The sequence below is a fragment of the Colletotrichum truncatum genome (genome assembly GCF_014235925.2).
Source record: "Colletotrichum truncatum strain CMES1059 chromosome Unknown Contig_0006, whole genome shotgun sequence".
Lineage (NCBI taxonomy): Eukaryota > Fungi > Ascomycota > Sordariomycetes > Glomerellales > Glomerellaceae > Colletotrichum > Colletotrichum truncatum.
Genome location: NW_027222403.1, coordinates 3454399 through 3474093, shown reverse-complemented (window position 1 = coordinate 3474093; position 19695 = coordinate 3454399). Strand labels below are relative to the sequence as shown.

At 49.8% G+C, this 19695-nt stretch overlaps 6 protein-coding genes across 6 annotated transcripts; 4 read left to right on the top strand and 2 right to left on the bottom strand.

Moving 5' to 3' along the window:
• Nucleotides 1–340: 340 nt before the first annotated feature.
• On the top strand, nt 341–650 carry CTRU02_210231 (uncharacterized protein; the record flags this gene model as incomplete). The annotated part of the gene is made up of 2 exons (XM_036729678.1): nt 341–445; nt 516–650. 2 exons carry the CDS (start codon nt 341–343, stop codon nt 648–650), a joined length of 240 nt encoding a protein of 79 aa, XP_036578521.1.
• Nucleotides 651–859: 209 nt separating this feature from the next.
• CTRU02_210230 (cyclohexadienyl dehydratase precursor) lies at nt 860–1726 on the bottom strand (the record flags this gene model as incomplete). Its single annotated transcript, XM_036729679.1, has 1 exon — nt 860–1726. One exon carries the CDS (start codon nt 1724–1726, stop codon nt 860–862), a length of 867 nt encoding a protein of 288 aa, XP_036578520.1.
• Nucleotides 1727–3261: 1535 nt separating this feature from the next.
• CTRU02_210229 (siderophore iron transporter) lies at nt 3262–5290 on the bottom strand (the record flags this gene model as incomplete). Its single annotated transcript, XM_036729677.1, has 2 exons — nt 3262–4055; nt 4138–5290. 2 exons carry the CDS (start codon nt 5288–5290, stop codon nt 3262–3264), a joined length of 1947 nt encoding a protein of 648 aa, XP_036578519.1.
• A 4185-nt stretch (nt 5291–9475) lies between these two features.
• Nucleotides 9476–10746, top strand: CTRU02_210228 (cellobiohydrolase II; the record flags this gene model as incomplete). The annotated part of the gene is made up of 3 exons (XM_036729676.1): nt 9476–9702; nt 9755–10011; nt 10064–10746. The coding sequence occupies 3 exons, from the start codon at nt 9476–9478 to the stop codon at nt 10744–10746; spliced, it is 1167 nt and encodes a 388-aa protein (XP_036578518.1).
• A 963-nt stretch (nt 10747–11709) lies between these two features.
• On the top strand, nt 11710–12715 carry CTRU02_210227 (GDSL-like Lipase/Acylhydrolase; the record flags this gene model as incomplete). Its single annotated transcript, XM_036729675.1, has 3 exons — nt 11710–11825; nt 11886–12328; nt 12387–12715. 3 exons carry the CDS (start codon nt 11710–11712, stop codon nt 12713–12715), a joined length of 888 nt encoding a protein of 295 aa, XP_036578517.1.
• A 2373-nt stretch (nt 12716–15088) lies between these two features.
• CTRU02_210226 (alpha-ketoglutarate-dependent sulfonate dioxygenase) lies at nt 15089–17900 on the top strand (the record flags this gene model as incomplete). The annotated part of the gene is made up of 7 exons (XM_070205413.1): nt 15089–15716; nt 15767–16073; nt 16124–16670; nt 16724–17063; nt 17130–17192; nt 17258–17679; nt 17793–17900. The coding sequence occupies 7 exons, from the start codon at nt 15089–15091 to the stop codon at nt 17898–17900; spliced, it is 2415 nt and encodes an 804-aa protein (XP_070061061.1).
• Nucleotides 17901–19695: the final 1795 nt, after the last annotated feature.

The following is a 19695-nucleotide window of genomic DNA, read 5'->3' as shown; positions in this document are numbered from 1 at the left end:
CCGGCCTAGATCAAATCATAATGACTTGACCCCGCCTTGACCGACTTATCGTGTGCAAGAATCCTTGCCTCAGTGGTAAAGAAGCCATCATTGATGCGGGGTTCCTCACCGTGCCCTCGAGGATGGTGTCCTCGAGACTTTCTCAACACGACGTGAACCCCTCATCCAGACACCGCGATGACGTTTGAGCATCACATGTACAGTGTCAAATTGAAACTCACTGAGAACATATAGGCCAGTGCTACCCCGAGCTCTATATCGAGCTTAGGTTTCCCCTCCTTCTCCAGAGAACTTTTACCACAACTTTGCCAAGAAAGAAATTTGTGTACCGCAGCGAAAGATGTCAAACAGAAAGGACCACGGGCTCAAGGAGCATGGGCTGTCGGATGATGCCGTGGAAGCTGGACATGACTTCATCCATGAGGCTGAGATCGAGGAGGAGAGGGTACGCACTGTCGCGTCACGTACTAAATTTGTATCAGGTGGTTCGGGACTAACTTTGTTCCTTTTCTCAGAGACACAGCGGTGACGCGAACACGATGTCTTCAATGGCCGCCGCTGCGGAACAGAAGATCAAGAAAAAGGTCGGCCTAGAAGGAGCGCCGCTGGGCAACCTCACTGGGTCGGACAAAGCGGGCAAAAAAGCGTAAATGACGACTTCTGTATCACGTACATTCAATCTGTTCCGCGTCTTTGTATATGGCGTTCTGTGTTACAGACCAGATTGATCAACAGGCTGTATGATATTGTTATCTCATTATGGATTCTAATAAAAACGATGCTTCGATGTACAAGGGGGGTAATATTTGGTCGTGATTAGATTCATCCTCAGTGTCTTGACTGTCGGTGATGAGAGACTTTATACACTTGGCCACTTGTAATTCAGCCACTTCTCCAGAGTTCCATTCCAAGCACCGCTTCCAAGTTGGACATGCACCCACGCATCAACAAAATGCTTCCACACGATATCCCGTGGGACTGCATATCCCAACTCTTCAAAATTGAACGGCGCATCCGGGTTCGCAATGCAGAGCTCTCCTTCGTGTAGTTTAACCTGCAGCTCAACCTCGATGAGGTCGGAAATCATAGCATCAGCCGTGCCGTCCAAGACTGCCTGGTAGACTGCGTTGTTATCCTCAACCAAAACGATCTCGGCCGACTTCAGGTTAGCCCGGTCAAAGGCCTCATTCGTACCGCCGGGGTTGACGGCGACCTTGACATCTGGCTTGTCCAACGATGCGAGGTCTGTGAATTTCTGCGCGTCGGCGCAGCGGATGCAGGCCGTCTTGCCAACGCGCTGAACGGCCGTCGAGAAGAAGGCCGTCTTGGCTCGCGCCAGGGTCAAACTGACGCCGCCCATGGCAATGTCAAACTTGCCAGCTGCCAAGTCGGACGTAATGTTCGCCCATATTGTCTTGACAAACCGCGGTGGGTTCGGAAGACCGAGAGCATTCGAGAGCGACTGCGCGGCGTCAATGTCGGCTCCAATGTAGGTCGTGTTGATTGAGGTGGCATTGGGAAGAGCGGTTTGGTTTGTTACGAGGTAGGTGAAGGGCTTGTAATCTCCCGTCGTGCCGACATTGATGTACCCACGAGCCAGGACGGTGTCGAGGATGGAGGTGATGTTGGCGTACGCGAGCGGCTCGGCATCCAGATATGTTTGTTGGGCCGCGGCCAAGAGGCCGAGGGCGCTCAGCAGCAGCGCAGGTGTTTGCAGGTTCACCATTTTCTCGGGCTAGCAATACCAGAATAATGAGATTCTCTACGAGAACCATAAAGCAGTCGAGCGCAGGCGTCTCTCATCTTCTTATTCTTTACCAAGGCCGATTCCGGGACCCCGCGTTCATTTCCCCCGGTGGACCCCTTATCGCGGATCTGATGATTTTGTTCGGTATCGGAAGTTCTGCCATTGGTCAATGGGGGAGGCCAAGGTCACTAGTTGAACCGGCATTCGAGTTCGCGCGGGACTGAATCAGGGACCTGCCCGGCGCCCATGAAGTAGAAGCTATTAGCCTACGCTATTAGTACTACCTCACTTGAGATACGTGAAGCTGGAAGTTGGGCCTACGAGCTTCCCCGCTCCCCATCATCCTCCTCTTCGGTTAGAATGCTAGTGGCCGTTATGGTGTACCGGACAGCTAGGTCTCGTGCTAGGCCTCGCCAAGCGTTAAGAATGGAGTCAGAGTTTCCCCTCGGCAATTGGTGTGCCGGGTTTGAGTTTTGTGACAATGCCCTGGTAACTGGCTGCGAAGGCTTATGGCGACACCCCCGGGGATAAAAAGTGTTCATGAATAAATATCATTCAACGAGGTTTTGGTTGTTAAACCGTGTGATTAAACGCAGTAAGCCTAATGTCAAACTTGTTTAATCATCAGCACAATACCGCGGTCTTCGATAAGTCGGCAACCCAGTCAAGGTAGCGCAGCTACGTCCAGACGGGTCTACAAGGTCTGTGGATCAACAACAGGGTCCTATGCAACCGATGTAACGACATCACACTTCAAGGCGTTGCCTAGAATCCGACAAGCAAAAGGGAAACTTGTTGGTCTCTGTACCTAGTTCAAGCAGTTGTCCTTTGGGCAATTAAACTAGTCGGCTTCGAAATCACGCATGTAATGATATAAGGCATTGAGTGGTGTCTAGAGACAGTGAAAATAAAAGTCTAGGACGATGCGTGGCCCATCCCTGTCCCATTCTCTCATCAAGCAGGTTAGCGATTGAGCTGACTGAGACTGCTCAAGATTATAAGAACTATATGAAGAAGTGAAGAACAGTTTATAAGTGTAATGTAAACGTGAGGTACATTCAGAACAATATTCGGGCGAAAGACGCACATTCGAAAGGAAAGGGTTACCGACCTACCAATTCGACACCACAACACAATGCCAGCATGTAGATCAACTCGGGCAAAGTATTAGCAGTGCAACAGTTTTTGAAGCAAGATTTGACAAATTCGATGGCGGGGGTTTGCAAACCTCTCGTTGGCAGGATCAATGATCACCATATTTCAGTACAGGGTAACCTGTGTCACAAAGCTCCAATGACTAAGCTACGTTCTGAATGGGAATTGTTTCCCTCTGATCCCAAGTGGTGATTTGAAACACATCTTACACGGCAGCATTTCCAGGCATTTAATACAAGAGGAGTTAACTACATATATTATAACAAGGTTTAACCGACTAGCACTAAAGGCTAGCATAGAACCATGCCAAAGTGGTTGATATTTTGAGAGTATCTTGAGCGATTGCACACCATCACTTATTAATGACCCGCCCAGAACCTCAGGAAGGCTTCCTTCTTGGTCTTCGCTGGTGGTAGTGGCTCGGGGTTGCGGTCCTCCTCCTTCAAAATCTGTCCATCGTTTCCGACATTGGTAACGGCGTTCTGCTGCTTTCCGAGATAGAAATTGGTCTGGAAAAGAGACGCGATGAGGGGGATAAAGGCCAGGGCCAGAGCTGGCGCAAGGCAGTAATACAAAGTACGTCGGTAAGCCTCGATGGCGCCTTGTCTCATCGGGTCATCGAATTCGTACTTGGTACGGATTGCCCTCACGCTGTTGAAGAGGCTCTTGACATCTTTATCCGTAGCCGTAGCGGGCAAGTATTGGCGCAGCAGCTTGGGCATTTTCTCGGCCCAAATGACCGCAACAATAGCACTGCCGATAGAGCTGCCAATCTTGGACCACAGCGACAGAAGGGCGATAGCCAAAGCAACATCTTGGTGAGGAACAGACGCCTCAGAAGCGACACGAGAGCCGACAACTGAAAAGGCACCACCACAGCCAATCAGAACAAGGGACATGACCATCGGCGCTGTTGAAATGGTAGCACGAGGGCCATCAAGCATGATGCCCATGCCAATGATCTTGATGCAAAGACCGATAATTTGGAGCAGCTTGTATCTGTGAGTCCATCTCTGGATCAATCCCGCAACCAGTCCAAAGACACAAAGGGACAGTGTCAGAGTGTTGTTGTAGTAAACCCAGTCTTGAGCAGACCAAGGCTTCGCAATGTAAATGTAGGACGACCAATACAATCCGCGAATGTTACCCGCAACTGTAATCATTGTTATTAGCCAACTGAACATATGAGACTCCTCCGGTTGGAGGAAAACCCAAAAGAAAAACTGTTCACTTACGCATGTAGAAGGCGTCAATGATGATAGCCATGAGGAACGTCTTGTTCATAACCAGACGACGCGGTGCGCTAGGCACCTTGGCCCACTTAATCTCATACACAACGTAGGCAATGAGCAAAACACCGCCAACAACCATCATCGCAATGAGAGAACGGTTGCGGAAGCCGTGGTCGGCATAGGTCTTGAGACTGAACGGCAAGAGCAACAAGCTCCATCCAAAACCCAGCAAAATCAGACCAAGAGCATCAATCTCAACGAGGTTGCGCTTAAGGCTCTCCATCCAGGAAGACTTGGGGTCGGCGGCAGGGGCAACGATTGCTCCGTGGGGGCCGTCATATCCCTTCTCGCCAGCCAACTCTCGCGCAGCCCGACGAGCCGCATTGGAAGAGGCAATGTTGACAATACCATCCTTCTTGGCCTTCTTGTCGAGATAGAGCAATGTTCCGATAGCTGGACCAAGCGCCGCAGGCATAATGATGGCGAACATGCCGTAGCCCCAACGCCACTGGTTCTTAGCCTGCATGGCATCGACGATTTTGCCAGCGAACCAGGTGTTGATGATGAAAGGCGTGGAGAGCATTGAGCTGACGAATCCGCGCCATTCAAGGGGCGTCAAGTCGGCAACAATAATGTCGTTTGTGAGGTCCAAGCCGGAAGAGCCGATGGCGACGAAAACTTCTCCCACAACATACGCGGAAATGGAGGTACTGGAGGCCGCAATGATGTATCCGATGACATAAAAGAGCAGCGTCAGGATATAAGTGTACGGGCGAGAAGTAATATCAGAGAACTTGGCGATGAACGGTTTGGAAACGGCGGAGATGGTGTTGGTTGCAATCGAAAGTGTCGACAAGACGGAGGAGTGCTGCTGGAAGTAGGACGAGGCGTCGACGCTGTAGTAGGAGGTCGTTGAGCCGTCGAGGGAGTATGCCCATGCGCAAATCAAGACTGATATTCCGACAAGATAGAAAGAAATGCGGTTTTGCTTGGCCTCACGGTAGACAGCCTCCATGCGGGTTACTCCTTTGGACTGGAGGATTTCACCAACTGAAGAGATTTGCACCTCTTCAAGTTCCGTCGAAGGTGAAATAGTGCCATCCTTGGGGATTTCCACATCGCCTGAGAAGACGGTCGACTCTTGGTTGTTGCCCATGGCGGATAAGGTCAGCTCACGTTGATGCTGAACCCGAACTTACAACTTGTGCTGGCAAAAGTGTCCACCAGCGAGAATGGCAACATGGGATCTAGAGGATTAATGTACTCTTGTTTAATACTTGCAAGACCCATCAGTAACACCAACAAATGGTGTTACCCAGTATGGTTGGGCAGGGATTTTCGCCAACGGCGTAAAAATTTGCAGCAGAACTTCTGAACCAGGGGGCAGCGATCATCAGGTCTAAAGAAAATGGTGGTGTGTCCCCTCTCTACAGTAGGCAAGGAACCGGTTGAACCTTGCTAGTGTGGTACGAGGCCATGTAAGATGATGGCCTGCGATGGAGCACCACACACTTGTCAATCTAATCAGATGCTTCTGTCATCTTATCTTCGCCGCTATGGCCCCCGGCCGAGTGCACTACCCGGCGGCGGAACTCCGTAACTAGTGACGTCGAGCTAAATATGTGGGTAGCCGTTGTGCGAAATCCGATGGTCAATCGAGGTGGGTTGCGGAAAGAATTGGCAAAGACATTTCCTCTCTTGGGATGGATGCCGCTAGGTTCCTCCCACTTGACATCTCCTAACATCAATGTTGCAACCAACCAAACCAAATGCTGTTACTTTCAAGTGGTCAGGTTGACATCGTCCCCCCAATATCGTTAAGGAAGCCTGGCTTTCACCTGCTGCGTGTACCCATATTGCCGCTTCATTTCCGTTATAATCCACCTCGCCTATATTTGGCATAAATCTCAGTAAGCAACGATGGAATCTGTTGCCACACAAGGACCTTGGGGTGTGGGATTTTCAACCCCCCACTATGAATTTCACTTACGATTGAAGATGAGTGGCATGATTTGTGACCAACAGAAGTTAGATTTTGCTACTCAAGACTCTTCAACGCCTGCTAGGCCCAGCAGCGTCTAGATGTGTTCAACAGTTCAAAGTCGATGCTTTACTATTTGCCGTTGAACTGATTTTTTGAGTATCTGGATGATTTCTGTATTTGTTATCAGCGTTCTCCCCGGCTATGATTGTAAAAATTGAGTTTCTACTCTACAAACTTTGCACATAAAGCTCCACTGTAGTTTCTGAGCAAGTTCCACAATCGTCCTTGAACCGTGTATCGTTTCTATGTAAATTGCTGATCCGCCCAAGCTTTCCAAGCCGCCCGATCCGTGCTAGAACGCCCACATGCCGCGGGCTGCTTTAGCTTGTTAGGCCATGTTCACATGGTGTTTGTCAAAAGATTGGTTATTCAAATCTCTTCCCGGGCCTGAACCAGCTCGTCGGAAAAGATGAAGCTGCGGGAAGGGTATTTCATTCGATTAAGGTAAGGCACGTAGCACTCAATGTGGGAACCATGCTCCCACCGGTCCAGTTCGCGGGACTCCACGGGTTGTAAGCGGGGCTAGAAGTTCTAGTCACAGTGAGGTGGCCCACCCAGTGCCATGCCACACATGTAAAATACGAAAGGGAAAAAATATCTCAGCTCCTGATGTCGGAGAAGAACGTCCAAACCATTCGACTGCTGCAAGAAACCCACATCCTTTGCGCAGATGATGCTGGGACTAGCCGTGAAGGTTGCCATCCAACTGGATTAGCAACCTAGACAATAATATCAAAATGGACCATTGACGGGTTACAGGAAACACATACTCAAAATGGTTCATGACACTAATTCCACTAATGGTCGAGGTAGGGACTTGCGGAACTTGCGAGGTATCAGCATTAAATATGAAGACTATTGTATTAATTGTTCCACTTGACCGAAAACAAACTCCATGAAATGTGCTACGTAGTTCATACTGGCTATGCCCAGCTCGTAGTTGGCATTTTTCCGAATAGAAGAGTTAGCTCACAGTCTCATTTCTTTGATTCTGCCCTTTAAGCCCTCCCAGACTCTTGCAACAACTGCCATCATCAATGTCATCAGAATTCCATCATATGTTGGTCGCGATATCGAGCCAAAGTTCTCGCAGTGGCGTCGTCGTCCTGGCTCTGCATTTATCGGAAGGTGTTAACTACCTCTTCTGCCTCAGCGTCTTCAGTGCTTCGAGTACAACTTCCGACCTGCGATCCGAATCTGTGTGTCACGCATAATTGAGACTTCTGTCTTATAGGAGCCGCGATCAAGGACAACCACTTCATTGCCGAGGTACACAGAATCAAGACTTTGTTGTTACAGTGGGTTGGTGCGGCTGAGAGGAATGATTCGACCATTCTCCAAACATGAGATACACACCTTAGAAACCAGAGCGTGACGAGGAGTCTTCGACGGCGGGCATGTGGGGTGTGCTCGAAGGAGTCTTAGTGCACCCAAAAGTCATGATGTTGAACTTAGCATCGGATGCGAGAGTTTCAAGCCTATCATCTTCCGGTTGCCCCTTTTTCGTCAAACTGCTTTAGAAGGACAAGAGTTTAAGCTGAAGCCTTAACGGAATGATCATTTGAGAACCTGGAGCAAAAGCGTAGACTGACAGGTAAATAGTCAGGTATGAGCGAAGCTCTAGCCCAGAGCCAAGTAAGTACGGCCTGACTGGTTGCTATGGCTGAAAATTACTCAAACATCAAATCACCGACCTGGCGTACAATAGCTTCTTGGGGAGTAAAATATACACGGCCAAGATGTTTAGTGCTCAGCTGAGAAGATGCTTTCCGTAACGTGGGCAGGCTTTTTAAAACGGCCCAAAAAAAAAAAAAAAAAAAAAAAAAAAGAATGGCAACAGTCTGGGACCGACTTTGCAGGTGTTGTCATCGCGAGGATTCTCAGCTTTCCGGTGGTATCAAGTCAGCGACGATGCGGTTATATGCCAAGTTCTCTGCTATATTACTGGGACGATCTATTTCTCTTTCGAGTCCTGACAACACTTCTGCCAACGCTCTCACGGGAGAGCCAGAACTGCCAAGTTCCTTAGCATTCCATGCTGGCATTTATATTGGTACGCAACCCTTGGGATCTCGCAAAAGAATTGCGGAATTAGGCACGTTTCTCCGTCGGGTCGTATTAAATTTCCAGTCTCCAGTCCAAACCATTCACACGTGGTTCGTTTCCACAAAAGCCGCACAGCGTAATGAGTGTTCCGTGCACTTCTAGTTAGCCGATCATGAAGGGTAAAATGTGGGTTTGCTACTCGTTTGTACGGATGGACGATCCGACGACAACTTTACCTTTGGAAGATGAGACGTTAGTTGGATAAACAGCTCAAGTCGTCTCCAAAAATATGTGGTACTGGTTCCAAAACTATGTTGCGACTTAAAACAATTATCAGTTCGATTATAAGCAAGCAAGGCGCGATGCACTACCAAACTCTTTCGATCGTCTTCGGTAGATTCATACTTCATCGGACAGTCTCGGAAATACAGTTTGTGTGGTTATTGACTCGAGTTCTGCCACATCTCCTCCCTTCGGCGTTAGAGTATTTCATCCTTTCACCCCTGGCTCTACCATAGTAAAGTTTTCGCCAATTTTCACAGTTACATCAACACTAGCAGGGACACCCATATGAAACGGCACAACATCGTACAGGCGCTATTGTCCCCTTAATCAATCCAACGCTTCTACATCTTTATGGATAGTGCAATTTTGCTCCCCGCGAATATCGTCATCCGAACCCAGTGGATACGGGAATGTAGAGGCGGGCAGTGCTGCCGATGACCCCTGAGGATATTGTCATTGCACGTGGTAAATCGGAGGCAGCGGCTCCGAGAGTACCCAATAGCCAGAAGCAGCCCTTTAACCACACAAAGCCCCAACACGGTAGCATCCAGGTACGAACGGTAACCATCTGCCATGTTTCAAGCATAACCCCTGCCGGTAGAGCTCGGCCACATTGTATCTCACACGGCCGAAAAAGTAACGTCAAGAAGCTAGGCACGGAGAACTCTAGAGATCGTCCCGTCATCCTTGAAGGTCATCTCTAAAATGAAGGACTGTTGTTTCCTTGTAGGACAACCCTTGGTCTTTACCTACTACTGGTGGATCAGTCCGTCATTTGGCTTGAGGCTTGGCTCTTTAGAATGGCGGGATGTACGACATGTATAAGAGTAAGAAGATGCCGGCATCGAGAAAGATGATGAGATGACAGCTCCAACTCCATCGCGCAGCAGCCATTCGTTTTATCGCCGGTTCGACACTCTTTTCACTTCATCTTATATCTTCGCACTTTCTTGAACTTCCCCTAAAATGCTTGCTCATCTTCTTCTCGCCGCTGCGCTTGCGCCGGCCGCTCTTGCCGGACCTGTCAAGGCCCGTCAGGTCGCATCCTACGAGGGAAACCCGCTTGCCGACAGGCAGCTGTTCCCTAACCCTTACTATGCCGATGAGATTAAGAACCTGGCTATTCCCAAGCTGAGCCCTGAGCTTGCCGAGAAGGCCGCCAAGGTCGCTGAAGTTCCCTCTTTTGCATGGCTGTAAGTCTCGTCGCAAAACTATGCCCAAGAAGCTTGACTGATGGCAACGCAGCGACACTCGTGAGAAGATCAGCCTCATGAACAGCACTCTTGCGCAGATCCGTAAGCTGAACCAGGAGGGTGCGAACCCCCCGTTCGCCGGTACTTATGTTGTCTACAACTTTCCCGACCGCGACTGCTCCGCCAAGTCCTCGGCCGGAGAGCTACTCATTGCTGAGGATGGCATCAACAAGTACAAGAAGGAGTACATTGATCCGATCGCCGCCCTTGTCAAGGAATACTCTGACACCCGCATTGTGTTGATTTATGGTATGTGCGCCGTACTCATTCTTAGCCAGCGTTTCCAACTAACTTTGATGAGAACCCGATGGGCTTGCCAACCTCATTACCAACCTCAACGTCCAAAAGTGCGCCCAGGCGGCGGATACTTACAAGGAGGCCACCGACTATGCCTTCAAGACGCTCGATCTCCCCAACGCAGCTGTTTACGTCGATGCCGGACACGCCGGCTGGCTCGGTTGGGAAGCTAACCTTAAGCCCACTGCTCAGCTGTACGGCGAGTTGTACAAGAAGGCTGGCTCTCCCAAGGCTGTTCGTGGACTCGTCACCAACGTTTCCAACTTCAATGGCTGGAACCTGACGACTGCTCCCCCGTACACAACCCCCAACAACAACTTTGACGAATCCAAGTTCCACACGGCGCTGACCCCGCTTCTCAAGGAGGCCGGATATCCCGCGAATTACCTTGTCGACCAGGGCCGCAGCGGCAAGCAGCCCACCGGACAGCAGATCTGGGGTGATTGGTGCAACGTCAAGGACGCCGGCTTCGGGCCTCGCCCAACTGTCAAAACCGGTATTGACACCCTCGACGCTATTGTTTGGGTTAAGCCTGGTGGTGAGAGTGATGGTACCAGCGACTCTACCGGTCCTCGTTACGACGAGAAGTGCAGTTCTGGCTCTTCTCTTACCCCTGCTCCTCAGGCTGGTACCTGGTTCCAGGCGTACTTTGAGATGTTGCTCAAGAACGCCAACCCCGCCTTCTAAGCGTGTTGGGCGGGTGACGACGACGAAGATTTTACGTTCTCTTTAAGGTACATATATAGGGCAACCCGGGTTTTTTTATGTCGCCAACGTTTTCAGAATGCCGTGAACTTGAATGCTCGTGAATATCGTGGTCCCATGCTATATTAATTTCGCAATCCTAAGCTTGTCAGTTGTTCAAGTAAAGAGTCCTTTTCGATAATGGTCTGGGCCACTCCTTCTGCAGACAATATACCTGGAGCATCTGGGGAACTCAGCAAGAAATTTTGGAGGGGAAAGATGATTCAGCTGCTCTAACATATGGAGGTTCTTTTCAAGAATTAAGAGCCCATAACGACAAGATCCGGTAGCTTCTGCCAGCAGCTCGGATTTCAAGCTAAGGTAAATAGCGTCGTCATGCTCTAAATCCCTCCAATTCTGTACGAGACTGGAAAGTTTCCTATTTCAGAACACAATAACCTCTTTTAGGTAACATGGAAAATCCGAATGACAGCATCCATCCCCAACTCTTGATGAGACGGGAAAGGGAGCGAATGGCCCAACCCGATGCCCCGCACGCCCCAGTGGACACACCTGCAATTTCACCCCTTTTGGGGGGCTCGCACCGTCCAAGCCCGGGCCTCAGTGAAGCGTTCCACCAATCACAGGGGATAACGGCTCTGCCGAGGATGGGGAATTCAATGTAATGCAAACGCGCCGTGACGAAAACCTTCTCTCCTTCGCTTCCACAGCGCATTTCGGGAATGCTCCAGCGGCTATCACAGGCGAGAAGTCCAATATAATATGTCCCGAAGCTGCCATCCCATGTGAGACGGCTTCTGGGTTCTTTTTTGGTGACGGCTAGCCATCTGTTTTGTGTCTCGTCGGCTGACTATCGTTTTTTACTTCACATTCGTTCTTCCATTCTGATTTTAACTGTTCATATCTGCTAGTGCTGTATATAGGTGCCCTACCACACCAGACAATATGAAGTCTTTTACCACAGCCCTTTCTCTGGCAGCCGGCCTGTCCCTGTCCTTCGCGAGTCCTACCCCAGCCGTCGCCCCTAGGCAAACGAACAACTCCAAGAACCTAATCGTCTTGTAAGTCCTCTGTTATGGACTTGGACAACACCACTAGGCCGTGACTTACTCTAACCATAGCGGCGACTCCTACTCCACTGTTGGCTTCTGGCCTGGCGGCACCCTCCCCGCCGCCGGCAACCCGCTCGGAAACCCGGCCCTCCCCGGTCAGACCACCTCCAGCGGCCTGAACTGGGTCGGTCAACTCACAAGCACCCTCAACACCTCGCTTGTTTTGACCTACGACTTTGCTGTCACTGGCGCCACTACCGACAAAGAGATCGTCACCACTTACGCCCAGTATTGCGTCGATGACCAGGTCGACCAGTACAAGCAGTATGTCTCGAGCAAGGTCAACAAGGCCAACACCCTAGTCGCCATCTGGATCGGCATCAACGATGTCGGCGAGCCCTTCTGGAAGAGGACCTCCGCCCCGGTTGCGAAGATCATGGACCGTTACTTTGAGCTTCTGCAGACCCTTGCCGATGACGGCCTGAAGAACTTTGTCCTGCTCACGGTTCCTCGTATGTTCCCATGCCCCCTTCCCCGGTAGATGCCAATGTACTAATGTAGTATCGCCAGCTTTCTCCGACCAGATCCCCGCCATGATCGGCCAGTCCGAGACCGACCTCCAGCGCCTCCGCAACGACATCACCGCCTACAACAAGGCCCTGAACGATCGCCTCACCACCTTCAAGTCCAAGAACAGCGGAGTCAAGGGTCTCGTCTTCGACACCAAGCCGTCTTTCGACACCGTCGTTAAGAACTTTGCCCAGTACGGCGCCAAGGACGCTACCTGCTACGGCTCCAGCAACTGCCTCTGGGCTGACAACTACCACGCCGGCCTGGCCATTCACAAGTTGCTTGCGCAGAACCTTGTCAAGGGCGTCGCAGCGAACTTCGTCTTCTAGGGCTACCTAGTGCGAGGGATTGACATTTTTTTTTTTTTTTGTATTTATTTAACTTGGTACATATGAAGACATGGTAGCAGACCTCTGCTGCTGCCTTGATACCATTTTGAAAAGGACTGATGACTACGTGATTTGTGCGTGGGTTTTCTCGAAGCGAGAGCCATGTTTGAATTGTGTCCTGGAAGTTATCTAAACGATACTCGAGATTTGCTCTCCAAGCCTAACACATGTTAACTTATGATTACTATGGTTAGGAACCTGAATATCGGATTCGAAACCTAACTGAATTTGACATTTGCTGGGGAAAGTCTATCTCATCGAGTGTCATAAGGGATCACCTACAAACCGATTCATTCCAAAGACCCTATTTGTCTAAATCTAACCATATGAGTTTTGTCATTCGATATAAAACGCACAATCAGAGCATGGTTGGATAACACTCCACGTGTTTGGAAACGGTGTCTTATGGCAGTCTATAGAATACTTCATCATATGCTAATTTGTTGGGGAATAAGACTGTTTTGGGTCCTCAAAGTCTGTATCATTATAGCTGTTAAAAAAACCAGATTTGCGGAAGGAACTGGGTTCGCAAAACCCACTTAAACTCTTGTGAGGCGGCAATTTCACATCGATGGAATTAAAACTACTGTACCTTTCTTCGCCCACTGTTTCGTGTCGCTAGAATTGAAAATCATGGTGATCGTGAAAATTCAGCGTATATGCTGTTAGTGCCACTTTCGAAACCTTTATTTAGACGAGACAACTTCGTAACACGGCTTTTGGCCAATTTTGCTAGAATACGATCAGACGTGGATTAAGATAGAGACTAATGGACCCATAAGGTGAATATAGCTACTCGTACTTATATACCCAAGTAGAACACCTCGAAGTTGATGCCTTGTGCACCAGGTTACGGTATTTGCCTTCCCTCAAACCCTTATAGGAGTGATAGTGATATGTTCATCCAGTACTGCTTTATCGAACCTCCTCTTCGATTCTGGGCATATTTAAAATGAGTATAGACTAGGCTGAGATAGAACAGAAACCAAGGTACGGTTGCAGTATGTTTCTAGGGGTTGGGTTTCCTCCAACGTTTTGTTGGAACCTACGTATTTGCCAATTGGTCAAGCAAAGTCGAGCACCTTTTCTTAATGCAGCTAAGGACTGTCGTATGAGCCATCTGAGAATTGACCCATGGCTTCAGATTATTCAAATCTTGGCCGACCAATGAAGTTGCATTTGATGGCTAAGCAAGATTCCCGAGTTAAAGGACCAAGATCAAAAGACTCCGTGATGGCTTATCTCTCTTCGTTGGCCAAGAACGAAAAGCGACAGTTGGGAACCGTTGGGACCGGGGGCTAGAAAGGGAGGGTTTAGTGTTGACGTTAGCATCCATCCCTCTCGTTGATACTCCAGTAAGCCATTGCTTCGGTGCATGCTTTAGCTTGGCAAGATAGTGCTAGCGCTCACTTTAACGAAGCATCAGATCGCCCAGCATCTTAGGCTCATCTTAGGTGTTGCCCGACTAAGCTTAAAGCGACCTCTTTTTGCAACTGGACTGCTGTGGAACAACGGACGCACACCTGACCATGAGCTGAAAAGTCAGTACAACGTTGAGCCAATGCCACAAGAGCACCCCTGAAAATGAACGCGTATGCAGACAACCTTTTGACCGAAGTTCGGTATCAGTACAGGTAGCCAATATTCCCCATGGGGCTATCTTGAACAATCATGAGTCCAGAATTTATGTACTCCATCCTCCCCCCACAGTGGCCAGGGGGCGCTGTTGGAATGTAGTACTACATTGGATGTGAGTGGACGATAACGGGGAAGCCCAGCATAACGGGTTGCCAAAGGATCGCAGCCCACCCTAGATTCTTACCCAAGGCCAGACCATCCAATAGGCCGATGCTTCTTCTTATGAGGGGGTGCATTCGCCCGACCAAACCGGTGTTGAAGCTTCGAGGTGGCGTATCGAGCGACGGGCGCTAACTTCTTGCGGTTGCAAAGGCCTCATGAGCTGCGCCACAGCCCTGCATGCCTCTCACTGTCTGCCTTCCAGCCCTAGACATATATATGTTCAGCTGATACGATGACCTGTTCATTTATCTGGTGATCGTGAATTGCAGTCTGCATTACGCGTCCAGCCAGACGAGGCTTTTTGCACTTTGAACTCGGTGCTTAAAAAGTCACACTGCAACTTTTCGAGATCGACCTAGCCAGTCCCAACGGGTACGTTCCCCGGAGCATTATAAGGTACTTCCTAGTGCATGTTGGCTCTTGTGCCCTGCCAGTCAGGACCAACCCCGCACGCTTCAGTTCACGTCTGACTTATCACTCCCCTATCTAATCTCCAACTCTTTCGGACTCGTCATGCCCTCGTTTTTCAAGAAGTCTAAGAAGGAGAAGGAGGCGGAGGCGGAGGCGGAGGCGGCAAAGGCTCGGGCGGAGCGACCCGCCACCCCGCCGCCTACTTATCAAGATGCGCAGGCCGAACCGCCCCCGTTTGATGACCAGCCGCCATCGTTCGAGTCCATTCATGGTTCCAAGGGAGGAAAGCAGCCGCCAACCCAGGAAGAGGTCGCCAACATCACCGCCGCTTTTTCTTCTCTCAGACTCGGCACCCAAAAAGACCCGGATGTTGATTCTTGCCTCGCTCACTTGAAGTTCCTCTATGCCATCCAGACATTGAAGGAAAACATTGGCTACACAGATGGGCTCTGGGACCTGTGGGACACGCGTGCCGGGCCAAAACCCGACAGCGATGAGGCCGGCTCGAGCAAGAAGTCGGAGAAAGAAGTCAAGGATGTTTTGTCATTGATACGTGAGAAGCGATGGGCCTTGTTCCTGGCGAGGGCTGTAGATCGCTACGAAACTTGGTGGAAAGCGTTATCGAGCGAACGTCTAAAAGAACAGGATATGAATAATTCTGAGAAGTACTTGAAGTTTCCCGATGGCGGCGAGGATTTCCCCTGGACTGTGGATATTTTGCCGCCTCTCGGTAAGATCTCAACGCCCAGTATACCAGTGAGCTACAACTAACAAGAGCAGACGTTCTCATGATCTGGCATGCTCATATGCTCAACCCTAGGGCCTTCTTGGAGGATACCATGCGTTATGGTCTCAAGGCCTTCTGGACGACTGGTATGCCATGGGCTCAAGTCAACGAAAAAATTGACTCAAAGTTCAATTACAACCCCACGGATGCAGCGAAGCAGAACTGGGAGGCAACAACTGGTCGGGCTTGGAATAACACCGAAGAGCCAATGACAAAGCATCTGAAATGTCCCGCCTGTCATAAAGATATCGAGGTCCCATGGACAACCTGCGGGCTTCCTGAGGTCTTCAAGGGCGATCAGTTAGTCTGACCCTGTTTGTTCCACTTAAACCTCTACTGATGCGGTCTAGGAAACCGGGTGTAGTTGGAAAGGGATACGGAGACGGGAGCTTCAGCCAGTTGTGCACAGCAGGCTGTAACACCCTCATTACCCAGCACCTTCTCTCCGTCGTCAAAATAGTCAACGACGCGAACCACTATGTCAATGACAAGTACGTCGTCCCTAGCTCCGTTCTAGACCCCAAAGTCGGCATGCCAGCCACTCTCGACACACGACTCAGGGATGTCCAATTCCCTAACCGTCTATTGGGGCTAGGCGTCATTGAAGAGCTGAACAAGCTCATTCAACCAGGCATGCAAGTGCCTGCAACTATGGACAACGTTCGATACATCATTGAGGCTGCGTTATCCGACGATGATGCATATGAGAGGATCCAGGGGGCCAAACCCGTCCCGGCCAACAAGGCGGACCTCACAGGTGGTCGAGTACTCACGCGCACTGAGCGCTTCCAGACGAGAAAGATGATGTCTCGGTATTGGGACAATTATTCTATATTTGCCTTGGACCTTGTTGGGGCAACGATGCGTCAAGGTACATTTGTTGAGAAGATGTACAACGTAAGAGAGTCTGAATTCCGCCCATACGGCCGTTGTATAACTAATGTTCACAGATCGACTGGCTGCATGGCCCCAACCAGCGCGGTACCATGGACCGTCTCCTGCAGAAGTACCAACGCTTCATGCTCATTATGACGGAGAATCCATACACCTTATGTGTTCCAACGCTTGACGTTGATCTCGCGTGGCACACTCACCAGCTGGCTCCGAGAGCATACTACCAATTTTCGACCTTCAACACCTCGACAAAGGGGAACAAGGAGATGAGATTTATTGACCACAACGACAAGATTGACGAGGAAAAGCTCTCGAGTTCATTTGAGCTGACCAGTAAAGCATACCTGGACAGGTTCCAAGAGGTGTATTCTGAATGTGTTTGCGGGTACTGCGAAGGTCTGTCGGCTCCCGTTTTCTTCAACTGTCAGTTGTAGAGGTCCGTAACTAAAAGTATCATATCAGTCATTCGCATCCATCACACGTCTAACACTAGCTCGGTTTTTGGAAGAAGTAAAGAGCAAAAAGGTACGCCATCCCCTATGATAGTACGCTCCCCCTCTCAAAAAGAACGTTAGCCTAACGCAACCAAGCCATCGACAACTTCGTTGCAGGCGCCCAACCCTCTGCTCCTGGTACTGAAGTCCACATTTCGAGCCACAACGCCGTGCATTCGAAAGAGGATGCAATCCGGAAGAGGCTTCGCTCACGGCAGCGCACGGTCTGGAGAGTCCGCTTGGATGACGCCTATGACCGCGCGGCGAAGCGTGCTGCCAAGAATGGCAAGACACTGCCTCCCCGAGATCAGTACTACAACCATTGGGGAAGAACTTACCATCCGTACGGACCATGCATGTATCCAGCCTATCTCACGGCTGGAATTTACGTGACCGCCGACCCGGGCGTCATACATGCTGGGACTGGAGAGTGGGCCAACTGTGCTCAAGGGTCGTGCGGGACGAACGATATCGCAGCCGGTGGCTGCGGTGGCCCTGGTGGATGCACGAGTCTGGATGTAAGTCGTGTTGATAATTTCCAACCGTGCTTGTGCTAACTGTGTTATAGGGATATTGGAGTGTTAAATATTCCTCAGCAGGCTGTAAGGTTAACCCACTCCGTTGTCACACAGGTATAGTTACGCTAACGTATTTCTCAGTGTGTGGAGCAGCGTACGCAGGATTGGCCGCGGGAGGATGCGGTGGAGGAGGTGGTTGCGGCGGCGGAGGAGGATCGTGATTTCGCAGTGCGTGATTCGGTGCTCTTGTTGCAGTATCTTATTTACCCCGACACCATGGCGTAGTTTACTTCGTCTTATTTCACCTCTCGAAAGGTCATAGCCAATGCTAAGGATGTGAATGAGTGTACTGGAGACTAATTATTGGAATCGATGGCGAAGAAGAGAATCAAATAAGAAAGAAGGCAAAGTTTAATATGTAGCTGGATCGGTAACTATCTTCTTTTTATCTTGGACGAGTTCTTACATCAACTTTCCAATGTGTTGCCTCGGATCGTACCCTTGAAGTCTGCGCCAGAATCCTCGGACCAGGGAGTCATTACTAAAACACTACTTCGTACTGATATTCCCTGATTTGTAAGGTACAAGTGATTTTGAAGAATTTTTCAGCTACCACTTGAGTGACAACGAGTTTGATTCTTCCCATCATGTAAATCCACACACAGCGCACCCTACCTTACAAGTTGTTATAACGACAAACAACGTAGATGATGATTTAGTGGTTTTGAGCTTTTCGGGGCCATAACTTGTATTCTTTCATGCTATCAAGGCTATACCATTGGTTTCTTACTTAGATTCAACACATCATATCCTCTGATGCCCTGTAATATGGCAAAGAGGCTCCACTCATGGTTCTAGGAGAAGCCCACTCAGAGAGATGGAAAGTACTCATTCATAAGTTTCCCAATCAACGGATTCCGCATCCCAAATTGACCGAATGCGTTTCAAAGCGACCCCCCCGGATAATTCAATGCCACGTTCAAGCAGAATGAAATGGTTTAACGCCAATGCCAAGGGTATCTCATAACTCCGCCTTGTTGCTCATGACTACTCCCCCGTGTTGCCGTATGCAAGCGCAAATGCCACAAATTATCCGGTGTTCTGATTTCATAAAGTTCTCCGAGTCTTCTGAATATAATGATTACTCCTTTGGTGGTGGTGGTGGAGGAGGTGGTGGACGAATCAGCCGGTCCGGCAAGTTGCTAGTGTCGCTAAGGAAGACGTCAAGCATTCCGGAAGAGTCACTACTTCTACAATCACATGCTTAAGAACAGTTCATCAAGCTGGCGGTTCTAACGATGAATCTTACCTGTTGATCATAGTAGCGGAGCTTGTGTTCGTATTCATTGTAATGATGGTGGGGTAAGGGTCTCTCACCACAGTGCAGTGAGAAGGATTGATGATAATATCTTGCCTAGCAATGTTGAAAACAAAACTATGTTGTCTGGATTCTTGCGAGAATTCTCTGAGTTTCAAGACCACTAAAGAGCTATTTATACCCGTGAGGGGCTCAAAATAGGGAGATATCTAGGAAGCAGTGGTCTTCGGGTTCCCCCGTCCCGTCCTCCCGAGCGCATCCCGGTCACCTGCTGCAACCACAACTGTCTTGTCCCCTTTTCCATCTCACAGCAAAGTCCCGATGGCGTATCCATAACCAATACAAGGGTTGGGATATCGCACCCTAATTAAGACGGAACAAATCAGTCAAGACGACTCGACAACACCATAGCTCGGGGCCACCCCAAAGGCCGAAGTAAACAAAGAGGGGACCAACTGGAAGTGAAAGCAACCACATGAATTGAGGCTCTTCTTCTGCAGTCATGCTGCGAGGTGTCGAAATGCGGCATTCGAATGTCATCCAGTAGTTGCGACGAACCGCTGGTCCAGTGATTTCCCCAGTCTCGTATCAGCCCTCCTAGCTAAGGCGGAGATGCGCACGCGGCATGTCTCTCCAACGGACATGTCAACCCTGAACTCTTGTCTTTCAGCGGACACCCCTCCCTGTCACATCTCCGG